This window comes from Myotis davidii, unplaced genomic scaffold (assembly GCF_000327345.1).
Source record: "Myotis davidii unplaced genomic scaffold, ASM32734v1 scaffold174, whole genome shotgun sequence".
Taxonomy (NCBI): domain Eukaryota; kingdom Metazoa; phylum Chordata; class Mammalia; order Chiroptera; family Vespertilionidae; genus Myotis; species Myotis davidii.
This window is the reverse complement of record NW_006289087.1, coordinates 2,064,639-2,088,778: the sequence shown is the minus strand read 5'-3', so window position 1 is coordinate 2,088,778 and position 24,140 is coordinate 2,064,639. Positions and strand designations below refer to the sequence as shown.

The window sequence follows — 24,140 nt, the reverse complement described above, 5'->3', positions numbered from 1 at the left end:
GGGGAGGGGAAAAATTAACCGAGAGATTTCATGGAAGAGCCGCTGCCTCCACAGTCACCCTCAGACCCGCGCAGTCCCACTGGCTGTGGCCAGCTCTCGTGCTTGTGTGCTACCTGACCCATTTGCACATGGTCTCTCCCAGCCATCTTTCTGTGGGCTTGGAGAGGGGATTTGGTAGATGCTCCTCAGGTTAGAGCAGGGGTGGGCAAACATTTTGACTCGAGGGCCACAGTGGGTTCTTAAACTGGACCGGAGGGCCGGAACAAAAGCATGGATGGAGTGTTTGTGTGAACTAATATAAATTCAAAGTAAACATCATTACATAAAAGGGTACGGTCTTTGTTTTTTTTTAGTTTGATTCATTTCAAAGGGGCCGGATCCGGCCTGTGGGCCGTAGTTTGCCCACGGCTGGGTTAGAGGCAGGAATAGCCAGTCATTCGGTGTCAGCGCTCTGCACGGTGCCAGGTTACCTGGATGCTGTCCTGCTGCACTGGCCACTCGCAGTGGGAGCTGCAGGACCAGCCGTTTCAGACACGGCAGCGTCCAAGCAAACGGTTCCTTGGAGCTACACGGGTAAATCTTGCCCCTGGGGAGAGCAGTTAACCTCTTCGGCTCTGTGCTGGGGCAAGTGAACCTGGAAGTTAATCCTCAGTCCTCGTTTGTGCTTTAATCCTAAGTATTGGCATTTAGGCAGAACGTGGTATGTTTTATGGCAGAGGCCAAAGGGATGATTCCCGCTGTTGAGGCAGTACTGGGTGGCTAAACAAGGCGTGTGGTCACCAAAGGATCAAACGTTTCATGTCCTTCCGACCCTGGACTAGGTTTAGCTTTGGCAGAAGCCAGGGAGCCAGCAAAAAACTCAGTGCAGATAGGCCCACGTTTCCAGGGTGGACGTGGTGGCCCGGCCACACTGGGAAGGAGCAGTGAGACAGCAGGCACGGGAACCTGGTTCTGTTGGCCTTGGGGAAGGGGGGGGGGTCTCAGAACCTGCTCCCTGTGGTTATCCTGTATTTCTTCCGGTAAAGGGCCAAGAACCTGTAACATAGAAGTTACTTTGCTTGCATCTCTCTTGAACCTTTTCCTTCTGAGGCACCTTTTCAGTCTCCTCACTCGGCCTTTCTCCCTAACTTCCGGGGTCTCTTCACGTTCTACTCAGGCTATTACAGCAACGGGAGCTGCTGGAGAATTGAGATCCTTAGAACCGAGACGCCAACAGCTTCCATCGAGTAGCTGGAAGGTGGTGGAGGACCGTGGACCGAAATGTTTTATCTTCTGTTTCAAGTTTTCTCAGTAACCCACATCAAACCCACGCAGTTGTGAGTCTGGCTGTCCGTGTACAGGTTGTCAGGCGGCACTTATGACAAAGGACAGCTCTTCTGGGACATGAACTGAGCTTAAAAACAAACAAAACCACTGTTCTTATATTGCTTGTCTGCAGCAAAGCCGGGAAAGGGGGATAACTCTAGTTTTTTTTCCCATTTTCCAGGTGCTTCTCTATAAATGATGTAAAGGGGGAAAAGCACCGACTTTTTTAAAAAATTTTTATTGATTTCAGAGAGGAAGGGAGAGGGAGAGATAGAAACATCAATGAGAGAGAATTGCTGATCAGCTGCCTCCTGCACACCCCCTACTGGGGATGGAGCCCACAACCCGGGCATGTGCCCTGACCTGGAAGCGAACTGTGACCTGGTTCATAGGTCGATGCTCAACCACTGAGCCATGCGGGCAGGGCTGACGGGCTGACATGTTTTAACCGTCAGCTTTATTCCCAGGCAAGTGGCCGTCTGTAGACTGGGGGGGTTTGTATGGTGTAGTGCTTACAAAGGAGCTCAGAGGCACCTCGCTGAGGCCCAACTCCTTTATACCTATTGGTTTATTTTAGCCTATTTCCCTCCTTTGTAGAATGGAAATTGCTTGTAGTTACTTTGAGAACTAAGTGAGAATGCATATTAAGTGGCTGACCCATCGTGACTGGCCCACTGTAAGCATCCAATACATCAGCCCAAATGAATACCTGTCCCGGGTGAATGATCCTCAATGACCAAATGGGTGTGCAGCTTTGGGGTTAGTCCCTCTCAGTACACTACTTGGTCCTGCTTCTAATTCTTGTTCTCATTGCTGCAGTAATATGGTGGTCCTGTGGTTCCCCAAAACTGCCTACGAGTGGATCGGTGCCAATTGACAACATAAAATTACTTGGGGTGTAAGGTGGCTTAAAAATCTCCAAGTTAAATGAAAAACATTTAGCACATTCATTAATTTGAATTGTGGATATGGTCAATCACCATGACTATGTCTTTGTCTTAAGTAAGCTCTTTTTCCTGAGGCTATAAAAGAAAAAAGTTTTGAAATGTATATGAGGGATCCCCTTGCATCAATATGACCAAAGAAGCCACCAATCCTCATTCCAAAACGGAATTGAGTGAGCCCGGCCGGCGTGGCTCAGTGGTTGAGTGTGGGCCTATGAGCCAGGAGGTCACGGTTCAATTCCTGGTCAGGGCACATACCTAAGTTGTGGGCTCCATTCCCAGTGTGGGGCGTGCAGGAGGCAGCTAATGAATGATTCTCATTATTGATGTTTCTGTCTCTCCCTTCCTCTCTGAAATCAATAAAAAAATATATTAAAAAAGACAAAATGGAATTGAAAACTTGAGAGCTTGTTTGGCGATTCTGGCAGGGGAGCGCAGCTACTCGTATACCCTTGACCAAGACCGGTCCTCTCCTGGGGGAGGGGGGGAGGTCGTCCTCTTCGACCGAGCGCGCAGCTTCGGGAGGGACGCACATGGATCGGTGAGGGAGGAGGGGGACACCGGCCTAGCCAGCCAGATCAGCCGAATCAACCCTGGCGATCAATGGGGTGACAGAGGTTGCAGCCAGATCGCCCTCACATTCTGGAATTGAAAACTTGACTGAAACTCATCCTTCCCCATTTCCTGCGGTAGCTATAATTAATTACATGCTGCTTGAATATTTTGTTAATTATGTGATTAGAATACTGTTTCGTACCTAGTAAACTCATGTTAAGTACACCAATAAAGTCTGAAGAGCTCACTGCCACAAAGTCAATGGTGACACTTAAGATGCTTGGAGGTAGTATTAGGATGATGGGGTCATACTGTTTGTTGAATCTTCTTTCTAGAAAAAATTTCAAGAAGTCATTAAATGATGTAACCAAAGACCATCAACTTTTCTTAAGTGGAAGGGAATTGTTTTAAAATACCACTCTCTACTCTTAGATTTAAGGTCAGGAGGTCTCAATTCCTGGTGCTGGATTCTGGCATGAAGTTTGAAACGCAGAAGAACAATCCGAGTCAGCTCCCTCTGCAATGCACAGCCGTATTTGAGGAAAACCAGTAGGAAAACTCCTTTGTTCTCTTGCCTGGTGACCAGAGGGAGCCGCAACCCTGGCTCAAAGCAGTGCCTCTTGGCCTCTGAGTGGCTCTGCTACTCTAAGCTGACGGCCAGCATTTGCCTGCCAAATACTAATTTTCCATGTTTGAGCTTCCTTTTACTGAACAGAGCTCCACCCTTAGTAAAAATCTTAAAGCCCACTTCTGTAATAATTCACCCAGATGGGGCAATTGGTTTTCTTTTCCCCCCATAAATACAAATGTGCTACAGGTTTATATACAATGAATGCTTTCCTCCAAGAAGATCTTTAAAGAACTAATACAATTATGATGACATAAATTTTAATTTCCAACTAGAAGTATATTTTCTCTACTAATCAATGTATTCGATGCCTAAGTGCATAATTTCAAATCAGTAATATTTTTGAACAAGTGGGATATGTGACTCCTTTAAAATGTAAATTTTTCTAAGTTAATCCATGATGCCACACAATAGTTCTTTAAAAAGATATCCCAACAGATAAAACAGTGCTTCCTTAGACATCAACTTAAAAAGTCAAATTCAGCAAATTGGTTGTTTCAGGTAAAAACAGTACTAAAACATCAATGCATATTATGAGATTTAACACAGCAACAATTACTTACTCATTCTGTTTATTGGATTGAAAGGGAATACAAACGATTGGTTAAGTGCTACGCACTGACATGGAAAGGTGTATTAAAAAAAACAAACCAGTAACACAAATCAAAGTTAATGTAGCTTCAATTGAACAAAATTTTAAAGACATTTAATATACTACACATTTATAAACGTTTAACAAAGGGTGTTTCGTAAATAATTAGTGGGACAAGTGAAAATAAATATCAGAGACCTGAAGTTTTTTATGCTTTAATGAAATAATAAAGCAAAGAAATTTAAAGTACTAAATATAATTTGAGAGGCAGTTAAAAAAACACACACAAACCAACAAAAAACAATACCCCCCCAAATTTAAGAACACAATCCTTTGAAACATTTAATCAGTCCGTAGCAAGTAGTTATTACATACCAAAAGCTCTAATGTTAATAGTTCCACCACAATGCCATGTAAATCTTGAGATCAACACATGTTCTTTTCTTGATCTCTCCAGCTTGGTTTGTAAGGACACACATGCTCTTGTGGATCTAGTCCCCTCGCCACACACACACATTTTCAAGGAGCCAATAACATCTTTTTTTTCCATCTGTGCCTAAAAATGTTACGATTCAGTTTTAGCACATTGACCCTGATAATGAAAATGTTTAAGTTCAAAGATGGGGACGCCGTATCAGTCTTATAAAAATATACCAGTATTAACCAAACCTTCAATTCAGAGGGCATTCGCATGTGCACAAGACTTTTAGTAAAACTGACAGGAGCCTAGAACAGCCGTTTCCAGGCCTTTTATGAATTAATACTCTCTCTCTTCCACAGACACACAACACACACATTTTTATACTATGAGTTCCATTACATCCAGGCTATCTGGATTAAGTAGATAGGGGATGAGTTTTTATCGTTTTTGTTTTTGCAACTATATAGGGCAGCTACTATAACAACAGCCTAACAACATTGAAAAATTTCAATTAAGTTCACCCTGTTTTTAGAAAGTGTCCATGTGAAAATGAAATTCACCTCTCTTTAAGTTTGTTTATATTAAGTCAAACATGGTTTTTGACTGGAAGTACTATTTTGGAGAGCAACCCCAAAAGAGAGATGCTAACGTCTAAGTGAGACATTAAACCCAAATCAAAATGCGTATACATTTTAGAGATGGGGCAAAAGGATATTAAGAAAAATGTCTTCTTTCCTCCCCATTCAAAAGCAGCCATCTTCTGCTGTGAAAGAAACTGACATGGATATGTCCCTTTCAAGAGATGTACCATGTATTTACCACTGTGAGCAGAGGTTCTTGTGTGCAGGAACCAACATCCTAAAAAAGAAAATTTCAAGATGGGGAAGGGTGGGAAAGAAGGGTTTTCTATTAATGTCACGGAATGCCACTCTAGAGGGAGAACACTCCTAATAATAAATCGCCAGATTACTGCTAGTGTGATTTCAGATTAAGAAAATACAAAATTGGATTTTTCCCCCCTTTGCAACTAGCAGGTTATTTTAATTACTTAGTTTATATTTAAAGTCAGGTAACCCCTTTCTGTTCTCCCACCCACTAAAATAGGCCAATTTGCAGGGGCACTTGCAAGTAAAATTTCCTCTGTTTAAACTACTTACCTGGTTTTATGTAACACATTTACCTGGCCAATAAGAGTAACAGAAAGGTAGCTGGCATGAACACTAGTAATTAAACTACAAAAACCAAAACTGAAGCGTAGCCATCCCTCCCAATTCTCCACTCCTAATTCTTTACCACCCACACGCGTCTCAGTAATCCCCAAATCCAACACTGTACTATTAATAACCAATTATTTGGAGGAAAAAGACATTGAATTCCATACTTGCTCTAGCCCTTAATCAATGAATAACAACAACAAAAAAAAACATTTTTAAGCACATGGAAATGAGCCTACTAACCTGATTTTTGGGAGCCAAAATTCTCCACTCTATTTTGATCTATGTGCAAAAAGTATTGGTACTTTTCAGTTTATACATTTGTTAGTATCTTGCGGCTGGTTTGATAGTTTTCTCCCATATATTCTCACTCTTCACCCTATGCCACACTACGGTTTTCAGTTACATCTAGGGGTAGGCCATCCTGCTCTTGGGGTCTTTGTACCCTGAGTCCCTGGGTTTCTTCTTATTTATTTCACCTTTCTAGCACACTCACAGCATGGCAAATGCAGGGGACAGACATTTACAGCAAATTGGCACAGCAAAGTACCAGTGTATGTAGAAAGGGGCCAGTTCAGACATACCTGGGAAACACACTCACCTAGCTAGCTGCTGCAGAAACCTTTGCATAGCTGTGACTCCGTTTTAAGGGAGCTATGTCATTGCGAGAGGTGCCTCACGCTCCTCCACTGTTTCAAAGTGTTTGCCACTGGACTTGAGCAGCACCCTGAAAACGCAGGCCTGGGGGTGGCTGGGTGGAGGAGAGCAGAAGCCGAGCGCCTAACTGCCCGGAAGGGGCACACATTTCAGCGAGCGTTACCATGTTCCCGGACACGCCGTAACCATGTTTGTAAACAGCTGTGGAGTGTCTAGGCCCACTTTCTGTGAGTGATGTTACTGTAGACTGGGGTGTATTAACGGCTTCAGGGTAAATACATGAATCACTTAAAATATGGATTTAACTGTACTGAGGTAAAGAGAAGTTGCCACTTAATTATATACAGTTACCAATGAAGATTTTTTATTCAAGCTTAAAGTAAAAAGTAATTGTAGTTAAGAAAAATGAAGTACCAGATAAACTGTAACATATAGTATCTTAACTCAGAAGTATCAAAACAGGAATTCTTGATTCTAAGTAATGATCTCTGCAAAATGGAGCTTAAAGAAATCTTTTACATACCAATTTGATAAAATAATCTGCTGACCACGATTTGTCATTTTCTCTGACTAGGAGAGCTGTTGGGAGAATCCGTGCTATTTTAAGGCCAATTGTGTTTTTCTTTCTTCTCCCCTTCCCCGACTTTCCCGTCTCTCTGCTGCCATCCCCAACCCCTCAGCCCCAATGGAAGAACTTCTGATATCCAAGTTTTTCCCTTCTTCGTGGATCCTAGAGTCTACTCATGGTAATAATAGAGACTTGGCTGGGCCAAATGGGGAACTTAGTTCAAGATTTTCTTCACCAGAATCTTATTTTGGGGGCATGCATTCCCACTCCTCTTCCCAGTGTAACAGCTGTGGTCACTGTATTTATCTTCTGAAAAAGGGAGGGAATTTCAAAGGAGTCTAAGGATGTTGCATTCAGCTGTTACGAACTTAAAAGCACAATGTGAACACCAGGCTTTTGGCTTATTTGAACTGTGAAATTCTCAAAATTAAAAGTGCTTTTCCATGAAGGAAACCTTTCCTTTCACTAAAAGGGGAGGGGAGGGGGAAAGACTACCCACAGCACCAGTTTAGAATGAGGTTCAGTATGGCAATATCTGAAAAACTGACAAGGAAGATTCTTTAAATGGATGTATCCCTACATGTCAAAATATTAAGGGCAATTAAGAGAAATGACTATGAGGTTTTAACCCCAGGTTAAATATGTCTGTAACCCGCTGAATTCTTCTAACGAGCTGTTCTACTAGAAACTTCCGAAGTAGTTATTATCTGCTGGCGTCTGCTCTCTCGCTAGATCACACCAAACCATTTCCCAAGCTGAGACCAGCTGGGAACAAGCACTGCCGAAAGCCTACGCTGACTACTGATCTCTCATGTTGATTGTATTTAACATTCTTTTTAAATCTTGAATTTCTTCAAGATCAGGTACTGATGTACTTCAGGAATAAAACAAAAGGGGGCAAACCTTCGCATTATTACTCTGAATGTCCTGTGTAACGTCCTTCCCACTGCTTTGCGTCAGTTGCACTGCGCATCTGAGTCAGAGGAAACTGTTTTTAAGCTGGTTTAGATTCCAAATGTATACAAAGGAAGTCACTTTGATCCTATAAATACTTCTTAATTTATTTTTAAAAAAATTGTGCTGTTAACCCTTTTACGGGGCAACAAGCTATGTGAAAAGTACAAAACTTTTTGTCAAATGTAGTATTGAGAGTGCTTTTGACATAGTTCACTGGTTTATCATCTGGATCTGTATATACTGTGCAACGGGCAAGGCTAGAATCCATGAACCAAGCTGCAAAGATCTCAAGCTAAATAAGGCGGAAAGATTTGGAGAAACAAAAGGAGGAAATTCTTTCCTATCCAATGTATACTCTTCAGACTAATGCACTCTTTCTATCAAGCCTTCTAAACTGTTAAATAAAGTTTCCAAACAAGCATTTTAAACTTCATTACACAGAAGAGCAACAAGAATGGTATCCCCCCAGACAAAAGGCAGGGGGGGAAAATATATATACTGAGTTCAATGGGTAAGCCTGAATGTAGCACAGTTCTTCACAACCGATGGGGGAGAATTCAACATGGTGTCCAACAACGTTCTAACGACGCGCTTCATCTCAACCGGTTACTATGAAGCAAGGTGTAAGTGTTTGGCCCCAATCGGGCTTCAGAAATGGTTCTTTTTTTCATGACGAGCATGTCTGTCCAGCTATCAATCATGTTTGTTTGCACCAAATCCCAAGCCATTAAAATACGACTAATTTAAGTTAACAGAAGTCGTCTGCTCCAAATTCGCCATCAACTATCCATGCTACTGCATTCCTCTGAAGACAAGACAGGAGTATATGGGGAGGGCGGTGAGAGGAAGAAGAGGGGAGGGGGAGAAAAAAGTCGCCAGTTAGAAAGTTTTAAAATCAACACCATGATATTAAAAAAACCAAACACATAAAGGCAAACTCTTAGTACTTTCACCATCATCACTAAAACGATGTGCCTGCATCATGTCAGACTATACATTCGAGCTAAACTCATGATCACTTTGAATAGTGCAGTACTCAAGTGAATAATCATATTGGAATCTTTTACTTTTAAAATGAACCTTGAAATAGTTATGCACAATAGGAAAATCTTTATGACAGTTTATAACAGTAAGACATATATGGCAGTCCAAGGCAGAACTGTGCATTATAACTATATACTTAATTCTCCTTTTAGTAGCTCAGTTTGAAATTCTGCAAAATCACCCTATTTTTTTGGGGGGGGGGGTAATGTATCAACAGCTTTACTGATATAATTCACATGCTATACAATGTACTAATTTAAAGTGTACAATTCAGTAGTTTTTAGTATATTCATAGGATTGTTAAACCGTCACCACAATCAATTTCAGAACATTTGTATCACCATTAGCATATACAAACACCCACCCCCAATCCTCAGCAACCACTAGTTTACTTTCTGTCTATGGATTTGCCCATTCAGGCCCATTTCATGTAAATGGAATCACAATATGTGCTATTTTGTGTCTGGCTTCTTTCACTTAGCATACTGTTTTCAAGGTTCATCCAAGTGTAGCATATGTTAGTATTTGAGACTATTCCGTTTTATATATTCCTCAAAATAAAACAAACAAACAAAAAAAAACACGCACACAGTATGAAACTCTACTATTATAATAAAAGGTTAACAAATTCTCTATTTTGAAATGGAATTAAGTGACAAATTTTTATTTAAATGACATATATAGCATATCTTGGGATGTTATGATTTTTCAATGGCAACTTCTTTAGTTTCATCTATGTTTTTCAAAATTTCTATTCCAAACAGGTATTACTTTAATTAGAAAAAACCCACACAAAAACACGTTTTCAAGCAGGGGAATAAGAACCCAGAAGATATCTGTATCAAAGGCATATAACCAAATTTCTAATTATAAAAGTTTTTTCCTATTTTAGGTATAAGTGAAAATCTTTTGGGGGCTATACCTATGTACCCAAATACAATGGACAGTTGCTGAATTAGACCCCGACCCTACAGCTGAGCTAACACCTGGCTTACACACTGCAATGAGTATCCACAGTAATCACACCCACCAAAGAGCAGCGAACTCGATCCCACTGCAGTACACATACCCTCAAGGCAGCTCTAAAACAAACCCACTTACAATAAATCTCTTACGATAAACCTATTTTCCTACTTCTTTAAATCAAATATGCTTATTTAAAGAAAGCTTTTAAATGACTGATAAAGTTAGAAAAGCACATATAATTATAGTTATAGATTTATAAAACATCTGAGAGAGTGGGTCTTGACATCTAAATAGGACAACAAAAGGGGGTTAAGTTTTTTGGTCTTAGGTGATTTCCCGTAAGGAATGTTAGAAAGTCACGTAGTGATCTACAAATACAGAAAGGCCCTTCACGGTCTGAACAACCGGGAAGGAGTTCTCAAAACTTTGTGACCCACATGCTCTTCATGTTTCCCCCTCATCTCTGGCCATACATCCTCACCTGCCAGTAAGATCTGGCCAAGGCTTTTATAGTTTGTAGCACAAAGATCAACAAAATAAAAGCATGGAGAAGAGGCTTTTTCAAACCACAAATGCTGTCCTGACAACCGTCCTCTGGTGAGAATAACTTAACTGAGAGCAGCTGGTCATCTTTCTTACTAAAACACTTCAGTGGGACACACTATGAACAAAACAATCTGTTTCTAGGTAAATTAGTTCCTTCTAAGCAAACTACACATTTTACTTGCTCCGTTTGAAAAAAGAAGGGTATGTCATTTACATAGAGTTTCTCATTACCTCTTCTCTCTAGTGCTGCTATCTGGGCTCAGTTAAGCTCTTTCTTCACCTCCAAGTCTTTGAAGCAGGGGGACCACCTTTCAGGCCTGGATGTGCAAGACCTGCAGCCTCAGCAGTTTTCTCCCCACAGCAATGAGGGTGAGCACACTTCCCTTTTAGGGCCGTGAAGGTTTATGGGGGATACATACACAAGCCTAGCATGCTGCCTGGCACACAGGTACATGACATTTCAGTAGCTCCCTTCCCTTTCTCTATCCATCATGCATACATCTCATGCTAGTACGCTACATGCTGTTAACAGATGTTTATTTTTAAGGGTAAAATCCATAATCAAGATCATTCTAAAGTTGCTCACATTTTGTGTACTAGTTCGTTCTCATGAGTTTAAGTATAAAATGCTTCAAGATTTCTCTAAGATTGTAAAGTGACACCACTAACTAGCTAACTGGTTGTAAATGAGGTGGCATGTGCTAGCTTATTCTCCCTCTGCCACCAAAGAAACCACAAAAACAACACTGTATGTTAGAGCACTTGAACTCCAAATGAGGAGTGCGTGCACAATCTCTATAAAAGGGAGAAGATAAATGATATCCCACACTTTCAACTGCTGCAGCTTTCTAATAAGCAGGGCCGTTTGACCTGGAGAGGAGACGGGAGCTGGGCAGTGGTGTTACCTTCAATATTCTGGTGGTCTAGAAAAGGCGCTGGTCCCCATATTCTAACGGTGCCATCGTCTGAGGCGCTGGCCATCATGGAGGGGATCTGTGGGTTCCAGCTCACACAGTTGACTGTACGTGTGTGCCCTGTCAGCTCCGCAATGGGCAGCTCGCTACGTTTGTGCCACATGTAAACCTTGTGATCTGAGTGAACAGTAATTCGGAGAACAGTCTGAAGTAGTTCTGCATTAACAAAGCCAGCCTCATCACACACAGAGAACACATGGCTTCACTCTCAGGACTTAAAAAAAATAAATATAACATTAACAGTTTAACAAATTACCTGATGAAAAGCCACTTTAATAAAATATACATACATTAATGTAGGTTAGAGATGATAAATTCTATGGAAATGTGGTGACAGAAAAGCAATGTATCCAAATTCAAAGTAGCAATAATAAGGATAACAGCTCAATCTTTTTTTTTTTTTTAACAGCTCAATCTTGACTGAGTGCTTACAATGTACTAGGTACATGTTATTATTTTTTGAATTGATATATTATTTAATCTTCACCACCATTGTGAGGTGGGTACTATCTTACCCCGCTTTCAGAGACAAGACTTCTGAACCCTGCCCGTGGCTAACAGCTAGTGCATGGTGAAGCTGGGACTGCCGTCCCGGAGGCCCTCTCAGGAGCTGACCAGCGAGTCTAGACAACTGTCCCATATCTGCATCACCATATGGCTTTGCAGTCGGCTATTTATAACCCCATGAAATGACCAGAAAAACCCAACCCCCCACAACTTTGTTACTTTGTGATAAAACCTTTAAAAAAAAGAAAACAAACACCCAACCAAATAATACAGAAGAGTGGTTCAGAGTGCGGCTCTGTGGTCAGATGACCCTTCACACCCTCCCCCCATCACTGGCTCAGCTGTGTAACTTTGGGCACGATGCCCACGCTTTGCAACGCTTCCTCTGAATATGGGGATTCACACTTCCTCACCGTGTTCTGAGGACAGAGAAGTTTGCACATGAAAAGGTGTTTTGAACAGTCTGCACACAGTAACCATCGTGTGTTACCGTAAGAGCTAGCACATGTAGGTGGTGGTTCTTAAACAGAAGGCAGAATCCCAGGGTAAATCAGAAAAGTGTTCAACCTGAAGATCTACTGGTCAATGTGGGAACTTCCAGGGGGCGTGCTGCCAAACGAGGAAGTGTCCGAGTTGTGAAAGGTGTGAACTGGTGAAGAAATATGCCCTGGTTTCAAAACTTGTAAGAAAAGATGAAAAGCTGCGACTGTATCTGAACTTTTGGTGTGTGTGTTTATGTGAAGCAAAAGCTAAGACAGTCATTGAAGAACTGCATTTGTCTTTCCTAGAAAGTACCTGTTGTTCAGTAATTTTCGAAAATAGTTTTTTTCTTACATAAAATGCAAATAGCAAAATAAAGAAAAGAGAGAGAGCAGATTAGTTGTTTCTTCTTAAACTGAAGAAGTCAACAAAAGCGAAGATTACAGGCTTGAAAAGTGTGGATGCAACCAAAATCTGCTACATTTGGAGGAAAATGCTTTTATGAACACATATCCAAGGAGGATATTTCCCGAAGAGGCAGCCACAAGCAGTCAGGTCAGAATGACAGCTCTGCGATCAAGCCTGCTTGCCGCCCCGATCCAGGGGACCCAGAGCTTACGCAAAGGCGCACAGTCAGCAGTTCTCCTGTATGCTGCCAGCACGGAGAAAAGGCTGGAGGAAAGGCATGCTTTCTTGGGGGAAAGGTTTTCTAACTGGTCTATTTGATACTGGCATTCACATACTTGTGAATTTGGAAGGGCTTTGGAATATATTCCTTATGAAAGACAAATGAATTACTGTGGTCACCTTCAGAGATAATACACTCACTATATCCACATGCTGTTCAAAATAAACGTTTCATGTTTAGCGCTACACAGAATATAATGTGGTGTAACTACATTATTCATCAGACTTAATTCTGAAAAGATTAGCACGACTAGGGATAACGATATCCATACATATTAAAGCACTTCTAGAGAACATATTATTTTTAAGAGCTACTGGGGGTTGTGAGGAATAATTAAGAGGGGAAAACCCACCAGAGGCATGATTGAAGAGAGCACAGGGGGAAAGAGGCTAACAGGCAAGTAGGAGGTTGTATTTAGACCACATCCAAATAGAAACCAGCAGAGAATCAGGGGAACATAACATTGAACTAACAGGTAAAAAAGTTTTGACTAGAGAGAAGTAAACTCTCAACTGTCACCTCACGAATCACTCTTCTCTCCTCTAAATGCTGTCTGTCACCGACTTGGGGGGCAGGAGGGGGGTGGAGAATAAATTCATATACTTCATGTTCAAGTCTGAATTCCTAAATGTTTGCTTTTGTCCCAATCCTTACACAGACCTTATACACACAGGAAAAACTCACGGATCACATGTGATCCTCTTATTTATGGAGATGAGCTTTTTGGCAGGATCGGGACACTAAAGATCTTATGTAAAAAATGGTACGTTCCCAAAGTGTTTAACAACATGATCCAGTTCCTTGGAGTATCTTGTAAAAGCAGATTCACAGTATTTTAAAAAGAGATGTAAGTAATTTGCTGTCGTAGTACTTAGAACAGTATAGTAAGACCCCAAGAAAAATGTGTTAAATGAAAAATTGCTATATTATGTTTCTTTTTCGTTCACCTTAAAAAGTACACTAATTTTTAATACTGCCTTACTTATCTGTGCTTACATGTTTTAAACAATTTATATATTTAAGTGAGACTGACTACTTTAGGCACATGCTTGCCTGAAATACTAATGCTGTTAGACTGGAGCATAAATTTATTCAAAAAGGTGGTAGAGACAATTCTGTACTTTCAGTCTTTCTGAGACCATATGAATTATCAAACTAAATTACTCTCTTAGGCCATTAAAGAAATGCCATATATCTACCTATAGTCAACTCTGTGCAAGTTCAGGTAAAACATCAAATTAACCTTGACTTTTTATATACTAACCTCTGATAAAAAACATTAGTCTCATGAAAAAAACAAGTCAACATATGAAAGGTTTAACTAAATCTTGACTTGATACATGCACCAAACATCTCCACATGGTCAGAACAGGCACTACTGATTTCTTTTTTCTTTCTTTTTAAAAAAATATATTTTATTGATTTTTCACAGAGAGGAAGGGAGAGGGACAGAGAGTCCGAAACATCGACGAGAGAGAAACATCCATCAGCCACCTCCTGCACACCCCCCACCAGGCATGTGCCCGCAACCCAGGTACATGCCCCCAACTGGAATTGAACCTGGGACCCCTGAGTCCGCAGGCCGACGCTCTATCCACTGAGCCAAACTGGTCAGAGCAACACTATTAATTTCTGATAAGACTCAAGTCATTCCAAAAAAGGAGAAATCAACAGTGTACTGGATAAGTAACTCCCACACCTTTAAAATTAACATCTGAACTTGCTTGGAGACATGCCCACCCTCACATATTGAAAAAATTATAGAACTTTAAACCCACCAATACGTGTGAAAGGACAGTGACACAAATGATTTACCTTCACTGCCACTAGCGATGAAGTCTTCATTATGGCCTCCAAAACATGAATGAATTGTATAAAACCCTTGTGTAACACCTTGATACTTTCTCACTAAAACTCTGTCTTGCAAGTCCCATAAATGAACTCCCTGTAAGACAAAAGAGAATATAGGTATTTATTTACACCAACTCAAAAAAGAGTTTTAAAAAATCATTTGTGAATATCCCTTTCCCTAATGGAACATTTTCATTTTCTATTTATGTAAAATGCCAGTGTTCTGACAAATTTAGAGTTGATTCTATGCACTTAGGATCAAACACATGCAGTGTAATTTAATAAGTAGTATAAATATTTCTGTTTATATTTATAATAAAACTCACAATTAAAATTAGAACTAAGATAAATTTTTCTGGGAATCATATTAACTAACTTACCTGAGTTGCTACATTTAACAAAGCTAATCGGCCATTCTTTGAAATAGTAAAAGACATAATGGGATGATCTTCTTGTACTCTGTAACCAGAAAACAATTTGTCAAAAGCAACATACTAGGAATCAAGGCATTCAAATTATTAAAATGTAAAATGTTCTAGTTTAAATATCACACCTTTGTCTTTAGTCATTATTTACAAGAACTATAATTTGAGTTAAGGATTACTCAGCATCACCTGACCATCAATCCAAATCACCACGGAATTAACTAACACCAAATCCATAAAAAATCTTCTAAAGAGCGAGTTCAACTACACATTTAAAAAATATATATTTTTATTGATTTCAGAGAGGAAGGGAGAGGGAGAGAGAGAAACATCAATGAGAGAGAACCATGGATTGGCTGCCTCCTGCACGCACCCCCACGGGGGACCAAGTCCCCCAACCCAGGCATGCACCCCTGACCACAATCGAACCCAGGACTCTTCAGTCCGCAGGCCGACGCCCTATCCACTGAGCCAAATTGGCCAGGACTCAACTACACATTTTAATATAAACCACATAATTGTTATTCAATGAATACAAAAAATAGTTACATGTTCCTATCTGTAAGGTCCTCGAAGTTATAGCCTCGAATTCGCTGGTGTGTATCTGATGCCAGAACAGTCTTCCCGTCACTCAAGCACCAAAGGCATTGCACTCTCACACCTTCCCAGGAGTCAAGGAGATTGCCATCTAAATCCTGAGCAGGAGAAAATAACAATGACCTTGGTCATTAAAAATAAACAAGCACCACTCAGAAAGCAAACAAAGAAACAAAGCAATTCCTTATTTTTCTGTGATAAGATTGTCTATTAAATGTTTTTAATCATGAAAATCTGAACACAAGTCAAATTTCATTACACTGAAACCAAAGCGGGAGGGGGCGAGCATCTCTGCCAATCTGTCCTCCCTTCAAAAACCCTGCACACAGGTCAACACAAAGAAAGAAAGAATTCCTAAGCTCCAAGCAAATGTCTATTAGAAAACAATTCAAACATTCCTTTAAAATTCACTATACCGGGGTCTGTCCTATCATATTCAGAAGTTGAGACATGTAAAGATTACCAACACTGTAATTACAGTTATAAAACTTAGGAATATGTTATGTCATTTTTAAAAATTATGTCACCAAATTTGTAATGTGCTCTAAAGATCAAGATTCTTGAATATTAAAAGTGCTAACTTTACAGATTCGGGAACTACCACTATAACAAGTAACGTATCCTAAAAGTTTAAACACAAACTTAGTAAAACAAATTTTAAACGTTTTACTAAACTCATGGGCTACACTTTGCACAAACACTTAAAATAGTTAAAACAAGGCCTTCATATAGTATATTTAGGGAGAGGAAAGAGACAGAAACATCAATGAGAGAGAATCATCTACTGGCTGCCTCCTGCATGCCCCCCACTGGGGATGGAGCCCGTAACCCAGGCATGTGCCCTGACTGAGAATTGAACGGGCAACCTCCTGGTGCATGGGATGACACTCAGCCAACTGAGCTACACTGGCCAGGCCATATATTACCTATGTACATAAATGCCTAAGAGACTGAATGACCGGTCGCTACGACGTGCACTGACCACACCAGGGGGCAGACACTCAACACAGGAGCTGCCCCCTGGTGGTCAGTGCACTCCCTCGGCGTGAGTGCCGCTCTGCTGCAGGGCTCCCAGCTGGCTGCCGTAGCCCGGAGACTGCAGCAGAGCGGCAGTGAGCCTACCCAGAGAGGAGGGAGCCCAGTTCTGGGGTACCTCACCTGAGAATCGCCCTCTCAAAATCCGGGACCCCTCAGGGGATGTCGGAGAGCTGGTTTCGGCCCAATCCCCGCAGGCCACGCCGAGGGACCCCACTGGTGCACGAATCTGTGCACTGGGCTTCTAATATTTTATAAAAATCAAGTGAATTCTTTCTTTAAACAGAACTAAATTTGCTTTCAAACAAGCAGACATTTGAAAGGGAAAACTAAATACTCACACACTGATAGAACTGCCCACGCTGCCCTCCAGTGACAAAGCGTTTACCATCCGGATTCCAAGCCACACTTGTTAAACTGTCCTCATGTGATTGGCTCATTTTTGTCCTTAGCTCTCCCGTCTACAAAGAAATAAAACTGTGAATAAGACCTTCAAGATACCCCTGTAAAGGGAAAGTGCACAGAAAATAAAAGAGTACTAACTGGGATATCTGGTTAGTTTTCTTACATTGGCCTTACGAAAAATGCTTATAGCACTTACAAGAGAAATTAAAGACTTGAAGAAAAATCCAGGACTTGAACAATGCCTGGCACCAGTGACCCCAAGAATAGCTATGATGAGATAAACTCCAATAAAATTCTCATCTGAAATCAATTACATTCACAGATTAAAACATGTAATCTTTCCCAAGAGGAAAAGTGTAACACTATACACCTACTCCTTCTGAGTTTCCACGACTTCTCAGGCCACATTTTATTTTAAATATTCCTCAGAAACATTACTAATAGGTAGAAAAACGATGTCCTTTAAGCCAAGGGTGTTAAATTTCATATTCAAGATGCTCAAAATGTAGTAGGGAAATGGGAAGAGAGAAATGAAAATTATTTTTCTGATATGTAACTTTATTTCAACTAAAAGTAACAGAAAAGAGAGAGGAATTTCTGTACTATTTAGCAATAGCCATTCTAAAGCATTCCCAACTAATAAGCAAGGCTCTTTAGTGGTTACAACCTTCAGATATCCTCCTGTTATTTTTTCTAAGTTATTCAACTTAGAAGGTAGACACATACCATTTAATCTAGTCTTGATTCCATTTTGTTCATGGATTAGAAACAGGATCTGAGAGAGAATAGCTGCCCTTGGTATAATTAAAAGTACATGGGCATAACTTTCCTGTGAGAAATGGGTAATCAAAAGTAAAAAAAAAAAGAGTGAAAACAAAGTGTATGATCAGGAAATGGGGGCACAAAAATAGAAAACCAGATGTCTCCCTTACACTGAAAAAAATATTCCGCAATCTTAAATCCTTCCCCCATATTGTTAACTGCTCTCACCTGTTTATTTTTGGGTTGGCTGATATAAACGGTTAAAATAGAAGTTTAGAAGCACAAATACACATGCAAGAGCTAAATCCTCGGCATTTTCTACCCAGGAATATGTTAATACACTAAGTTCTGAACTGGCCTTTTCTTCTATTATGTTCAGGATAGTGAGTATATGAGGCTATTAATTTGGAACCTACCTAAAAACGTAACGAAACAATTTGAAAACTGACTAAAAAAGACCACCCTTTTAGAACAAGTATGTAAAGTCATGCACAGTAAAACAGTTAAGCTAAAAATAGTTTAACTATCCAGAAATTAAAACACTGACTCAAAGGAAGACTAAACAGGTACTGAAAGTTAAGAGTCTCTATTACAGGATTATGACTACATTCCCCTTCTTTGGAGAGAGGGAAAAAAGCTTTAATGGGAAAAATTGTTATCCTTTAGGTCAGATTCCCTTCAAACCTATTTTATTGAGAAAGCCATATATTCTATTTTGTGCTTTGCTTCCCCTCCCCGCCCCCCACCTGAACTCAACCCCAAATACAATACTGGTTTGATAAAAATGGCATAAAGACACTTTGGGAATGATTTGGGGTTTTAAATTATGAAATGAGTATTAGATAACAGAGAACTATAGTTAATGTTCTTTGATAAGATAATGGCCCTTGATTATATAGGAGGATGTTAATTTTATTTTTTTTTTGAGATGCGTGCTAAGTATTTAGGTGTAAAATATATCTAATTTACCTTGACATGTTGTGAATATGAATATATGTGTAATGTGTATGTATGCATATTTGTATGTATGTATCACACACACAAATGTTCACAACCACTGAATCTAGAATGGTGGGCATATGCGTAATCATTGGGCTCTTCTTTCAACTTGTCTTAATGTTTGAAAATTTCTTTAATAAAAGGCTGGTGCTGAAACTTCAGTAAATGACTGAGCAGTAAGAAAATTTTACTGATATAATAGCAGGATTAAAATTATGGCATATCATCTTTAGGTACATCTTAGTATCAGTTTGTCCTCTATCTTTATTTGAGTCATTTCCATGCAGCTTAATCTTCACTGTCTTGGTAAAAATCAACTTATTTATAAAGTTCCCCAGACTCAAAATGCATTCCTAGAAATTTATACTTTTATACTCAAATCATAGCCTAGGAGTTAAAAAAACAAAAAACAAACAAACAAATAAAAAATCACCTAATCAATCAACGTAGCAAAGGAAGTTTTTAATAAAAAAAATTTAAAAATCCTAACTATGCCGAAACCGGTTTGGCTCAGTGGATAGAGCGTCGGCCTGCGGACTGAAGGGTCCCAGGTTCGATTCCGGTCAAGGGCATGTACCTTGGTTGCGGGCACATCCCCAGTGGGGAGTGTGCGGGAGGTGGCTGGTCGATGTTTCTCTCTCATTGATGTTTCTAGCTCTCTGTCTCTCTCCTTTCCTCTCTGTAAAAACTCAATAAAATATATTTTTTTAAAAAAATCCTAACTATAAGTTTTCCAAAGCATAAACTGTAGGTAATGGAGTGAACTTAATGCTGAGTTTATCTAAAATGGGCCCTGGATAAAGTTCATGTGTCATTTAGAAACAGTAATAAAGCCCTTAATAGTAAGTACTGAAAACATCATTTAAGTTTACTAAACTAAATAAAGAATTAAATATAGGGAGGGAGATGGTGTGATTGCCATTAGAATAGAAAATCTGATTCAATGCCGATGTCTTCACACTTGAAAGATAAGTTTTGTGTACAATTATGAAAACTACGAAATATAAAATCTTTTTGGAGATACAAAGTACCATAGTAAATAGCAAGACTTCTACAGTACAGCATTCCTGAAAATACTTATTGACCATTCTTCCAAAAACTCAATTGTACTTAGCATAATATTTAAATTTGTGTAATTTCTGGACCCTTGGGTTCCATTTGAAGAATTTCCTTTTGGAAGAGGCACATTACGGTAATTTTGGTTGAATGGCTCTGTTCCATATAATGAAAATGTGCAGGATGACGACGCTTTACTTAAAGGCTACACCACGGATGGAACTTGCTCACTTGTACATTCCAAAGCCACAGCTCAGAGCAGTCATCTGGGCCACAAGCAACAAGGTAGTTGTCATCTGGACTCCATGCAATGTAAGAAACGCCATAAGCATGTCCTTCTAATGTTTTAAGCAGTTTTAACAGGTGCGTGTCCTAGGAGGAAAACCAGACAGCTTAGTTAAATTCCATACTTAAAGTACTGTTTCGTGGGCATGAGAATTTATATAGCTACAAAGATATACTGTGATAATATAATCTGAGGAAGTGCACAATTTTACCCCAAATGAAGCTCTGAGAAGCTCGCTTCAGAAAGACCAGTCATGCTGCAGCATTTTTAAGCATCTACTTTACACAAGACCCTGGTGCTAGACGGAAACATAAAGATGACACAGACAATGTCCTTGGGGGCTTTCAGGGAAACGAAAAACAGGTAGGAGTAGGAAGTGCTACCTCTTACTTATTTTTTAAAACAGCTTTATTGAGATAACATATACCTAAAATTCATCACCCCCAAAAGAAACTAATATTCATTAGTAGTCGTTCACCATTCCTCTTCCTTTGGCAACTGCACTTTCTCTATGGATTTGCCTATTCTGAGCATTTGATGTAAATGGATCATACAACATGTGGTCTTCTGTAATTGGCTTCTTTAACTTGGCATGGTTGTAGAATGTATCAGTGTCTTATTTTTTTAAATTGTTGAATGATATTCCAGTTTATGGATGTACCATACTTCGTTTATTCACTCATCAGTTGATGAACATTGGAATTGTTTCTACTTTTTGACTATTATGAATAATGCTGCTACCACTATGTATGAGTTTTTGTACAGACCTATGTTTTTACTTCTCTTGGGCAGCTTATCTAGGAGTGGAATTCCAGTATTATACACAACTCCATGATTAATATTCTGAGGAACTGCCCAACTGTTCTCCAAATGTCTGTACTATTATTTTACATTCCCACCAGCAGAGCTACCACTTTGGTGGTAATCAATATTAGCACTGTTCACAAACAGTATCTCATTTAATCCTCATAACTCTGAAAGGTAAGTATTCTCCTCCCCTCCATTTAGAGAGGGTAGAACTTGCCTCTGTTTGCAAGTAGGGATTTGAACCTGGGGAGCCTGACTCTAAACAACTTGATACTCTTGGGCCGTGCAGGATGAACTGTAGAGAGCAAGCATGGAAGTGGCAAGTGTCAAGCACGACGTCTTTATTTTAGGGTAAGTTTTATCCTGTGAGTGAAGCGCCATTACGATTTTTTAGGTGTGGAGTACATAGATGATATTTGGTTTTAGGAAGAGAACTCACACAACAATGTAGAAGACGAATAAGAATGAAGGGACACAGGATAAGGACGCCCTTAACAAGCCAATGCGACAACCAGAGTGAAGACAAGAAATGAGGTCCTAAATGAACACAGTCGGGACTGAAAGAGGCCAGATCAAATTATTCTCGGGACATAAAATTGATAGAACAGAGCGAGATAGGAAATGTTCAAAGACAACCTCCAAATTTCTGTCTTAGGAGATATTGCTGGATGAGGACAGGAAATAGAGGTAGGAATTTAACCAGAGTTGGTAAAAGGCAGTAAGTTTCAGACTTTGGTCTAAAGTTGAAAAAAAAAAAGAGGATATTAATATTATATTCTCACAAGAACAGTCTCTCTATACTAATCTACCCAAAGCAGAAATACCATGTTCATGGAATTCACTTAATTTTGCTTAGATTTTGACAGGGGGAATGGGCAAGACTATTGTTTTTAGGGGCAAAGGTAAGAAAACCCGTTAAAAGAAACTAGGCAGTGGGATCACAGCAATTCAATCTTAAGGTTCTCTAAGATTTTTTTTTTTAAAGCCATTAAAAATACGTACGCAAAAAGATCACCAATTTTCTCACTCATTTTTCAAATAGTATTTGGCATAACAAAATACCATCATACCAAACTAAAACCATAACATCTCAGATGGGAATGTAAGCATTAACTCTACATTTCCCAACTAATCTGGCCACAAAAGCCCTTCACACGTAACATCTATTAACATTCTGCACAACCAGAACTCGGACAAAAGCACTCTGGAAATCACTGGCAAGGAAGTCTAAATTCCTTAGCAAAGTATACAAGCGCCTTCTTCATCTGGCTGCTCCTGAATCTATTAACCTCACTTACTAGTCTACGAAATCTCTTCCCCGGAACTGCCCAAATGCTCTGCCATGTTTTCTTTCATCCAAAGGCCAGTGGTAACTAGCTTTGCCTAAGTAATTATTTACTTCTTCTTCACCTGAGGTTTACATGTCTTACTCTCCAAACAGACGTGGCTCTCACACACTGCTGCGAGAAGAAAACATAAGAAAGCACAGTTTTGATATTCTTGCTCTCTTTTCAGACATCTGAGAATAACTGCTGAACGAACATACAACTCTTAAGAGTAGTATTCAAAGGACATGGTTGGATCCCAAACTATTTTCCTACCCTTACTTCCGACTCTATGCCTCACGCATGCTATTCTCTTATTTGGGGGTGAGGAAAAGTCCCCCTCTTTCTAGAATGCCCTGTTCCTGTCTCTCCCTGTGTTATGCACAGCAAGGCTCACAGGAGGTGCTCCACCTGGGAAGCTCATGTGCTCTCATAAAACGTGATGTATATTGTGTGGCACTTATTTCAGTGTTAATTTCCTTTCCTAAACTCTAGATCCCTGAGATCTCCAAGGAGTCAATCAGGAATAGAAGCAGGGGTCCCTGAACATAAATGAGAGGAAAAGCACATCTTTATTTTTATGAACCATGGGCTAAAATTCCGTACTTCCTTCAATCTTGAATGTAGGTAATTAATAAGGTACAGTGTTAGTTATTATATTAGGCAGCATATTAGTACACTGTTAATAAAAATCTCAAATATTTTCACATCATTACAGTTGTTGCAGAAATATCAAAATACTATTTACGCTCACTACTTCAAAATTTTGGTAGTTATCAGGTCTGCTGTTACAATTTGTTATTCAATATATTAATAAACAAGCAATGTATTATTATACTGTATCTGTATGATTTTGATAACTATGTTTCACTATAACTGGGTTTCCTTAGTAATTAGTATGTAATATATACTTATATTATGTGTTTTGGTCTATGTATTTAAAAGCATTGTTCTCAGAGGGGCTCCCAGGGCCATGGGAATGGCAGAGGAGCACATGGTACAACGAGAAGGAAAGAACACCTGCTTCAGGGCAGAGACTAGCTCTTAATTACTTTCCTCATGCACAGCATGTTACAGACACACAAGAACTGACTTGATGTATGTCCTCAGATTTAAATCTCTTATGTTAAAAATACTTCCTTCTATGGATCCTTTTCTCTATTTTTCAACATCGGAGTCCAAAATCTTTATCCTGGGCTAATATATTCTAATTCTAAATTTTTAAAAAAGATCATTCACTTTATGATTTTAGGTGAAGGACTGCTAACCAAATACATTTCCTTAACCTATCTGGAGCCATGAACGTCTCTGATTGCTTGATAAATGCCCAAGTGGCTGAAAGAAATGGAAATACTTATTTCAACAAATCTGTAGGTCACCTGGTTACACACAATGACAAATCGGATTTTAGAGAGAAGTTAGAATTTTAAATCCAGAATACAATACTGTTCATATGTATCACTGGGAATAAAAACGGATGTGTGTGTGTGTGTGTGTAACAAAAGTTCCACAAATTACACAAAACAATGAAAGATTTCAACAGGCA

The 24,140-nt window shown here is 39.7% G+C and overlaps 1 protein-coding gene across 6 annotated transcripts in view; it reads right to left on the bottom strand.

Annotated features, from left to right (window-relative positions):
• Positions 1-3,987: 3,987 nt before the first annotated feature.
• The window catches only part of WDR26 (WD repeat domain 26), a 36,083-nt gene continuing 15,930 nt past the window's right edge, over positions 3,988-24,140 (bottom strand). For 4 of the 6 annotated variants that reach the window (XM_015562356.1, XM_015562357.1, XM_015562358.1 and 1 more), the window contains 7 exons: positions 20,408-20,548; positions 17,296-17,415; positions 15,872-16,017; positions 15,278-15,356; positions 14,862-14,991; positions 11,303-11,488; positions 3,988-5,303 (listed from right to left, as the gene is read on the bottom strand). In XM_015562356.1, coding sequence (XP_015417842.1) covers positions 5,032-5,303; positions 11,303-11,488; positions 14,862-14,991; positions 15,278-15,356; positions 15,872-16,017; positions 17,296-17,415; positions 20,408-20,548 — 1,074 coding nt within the window. In that variant the 3' untranslated portion in view covers positions 3,988-5,031. Of the gene's footprint in view, positions 5,304-7,924; positions 8,647-11,302; positions 11,489-14,861; positions 14,992-15,277; positions 15,357-15,871; positions 16,018-17,295; positions 17,416-20,407; positions 20,549-24,140 lie in introns of those variants that run through there. The other 2 variants (XM_006761255.2, XM_006761256.2) reach the window with 1 other exon arrangement.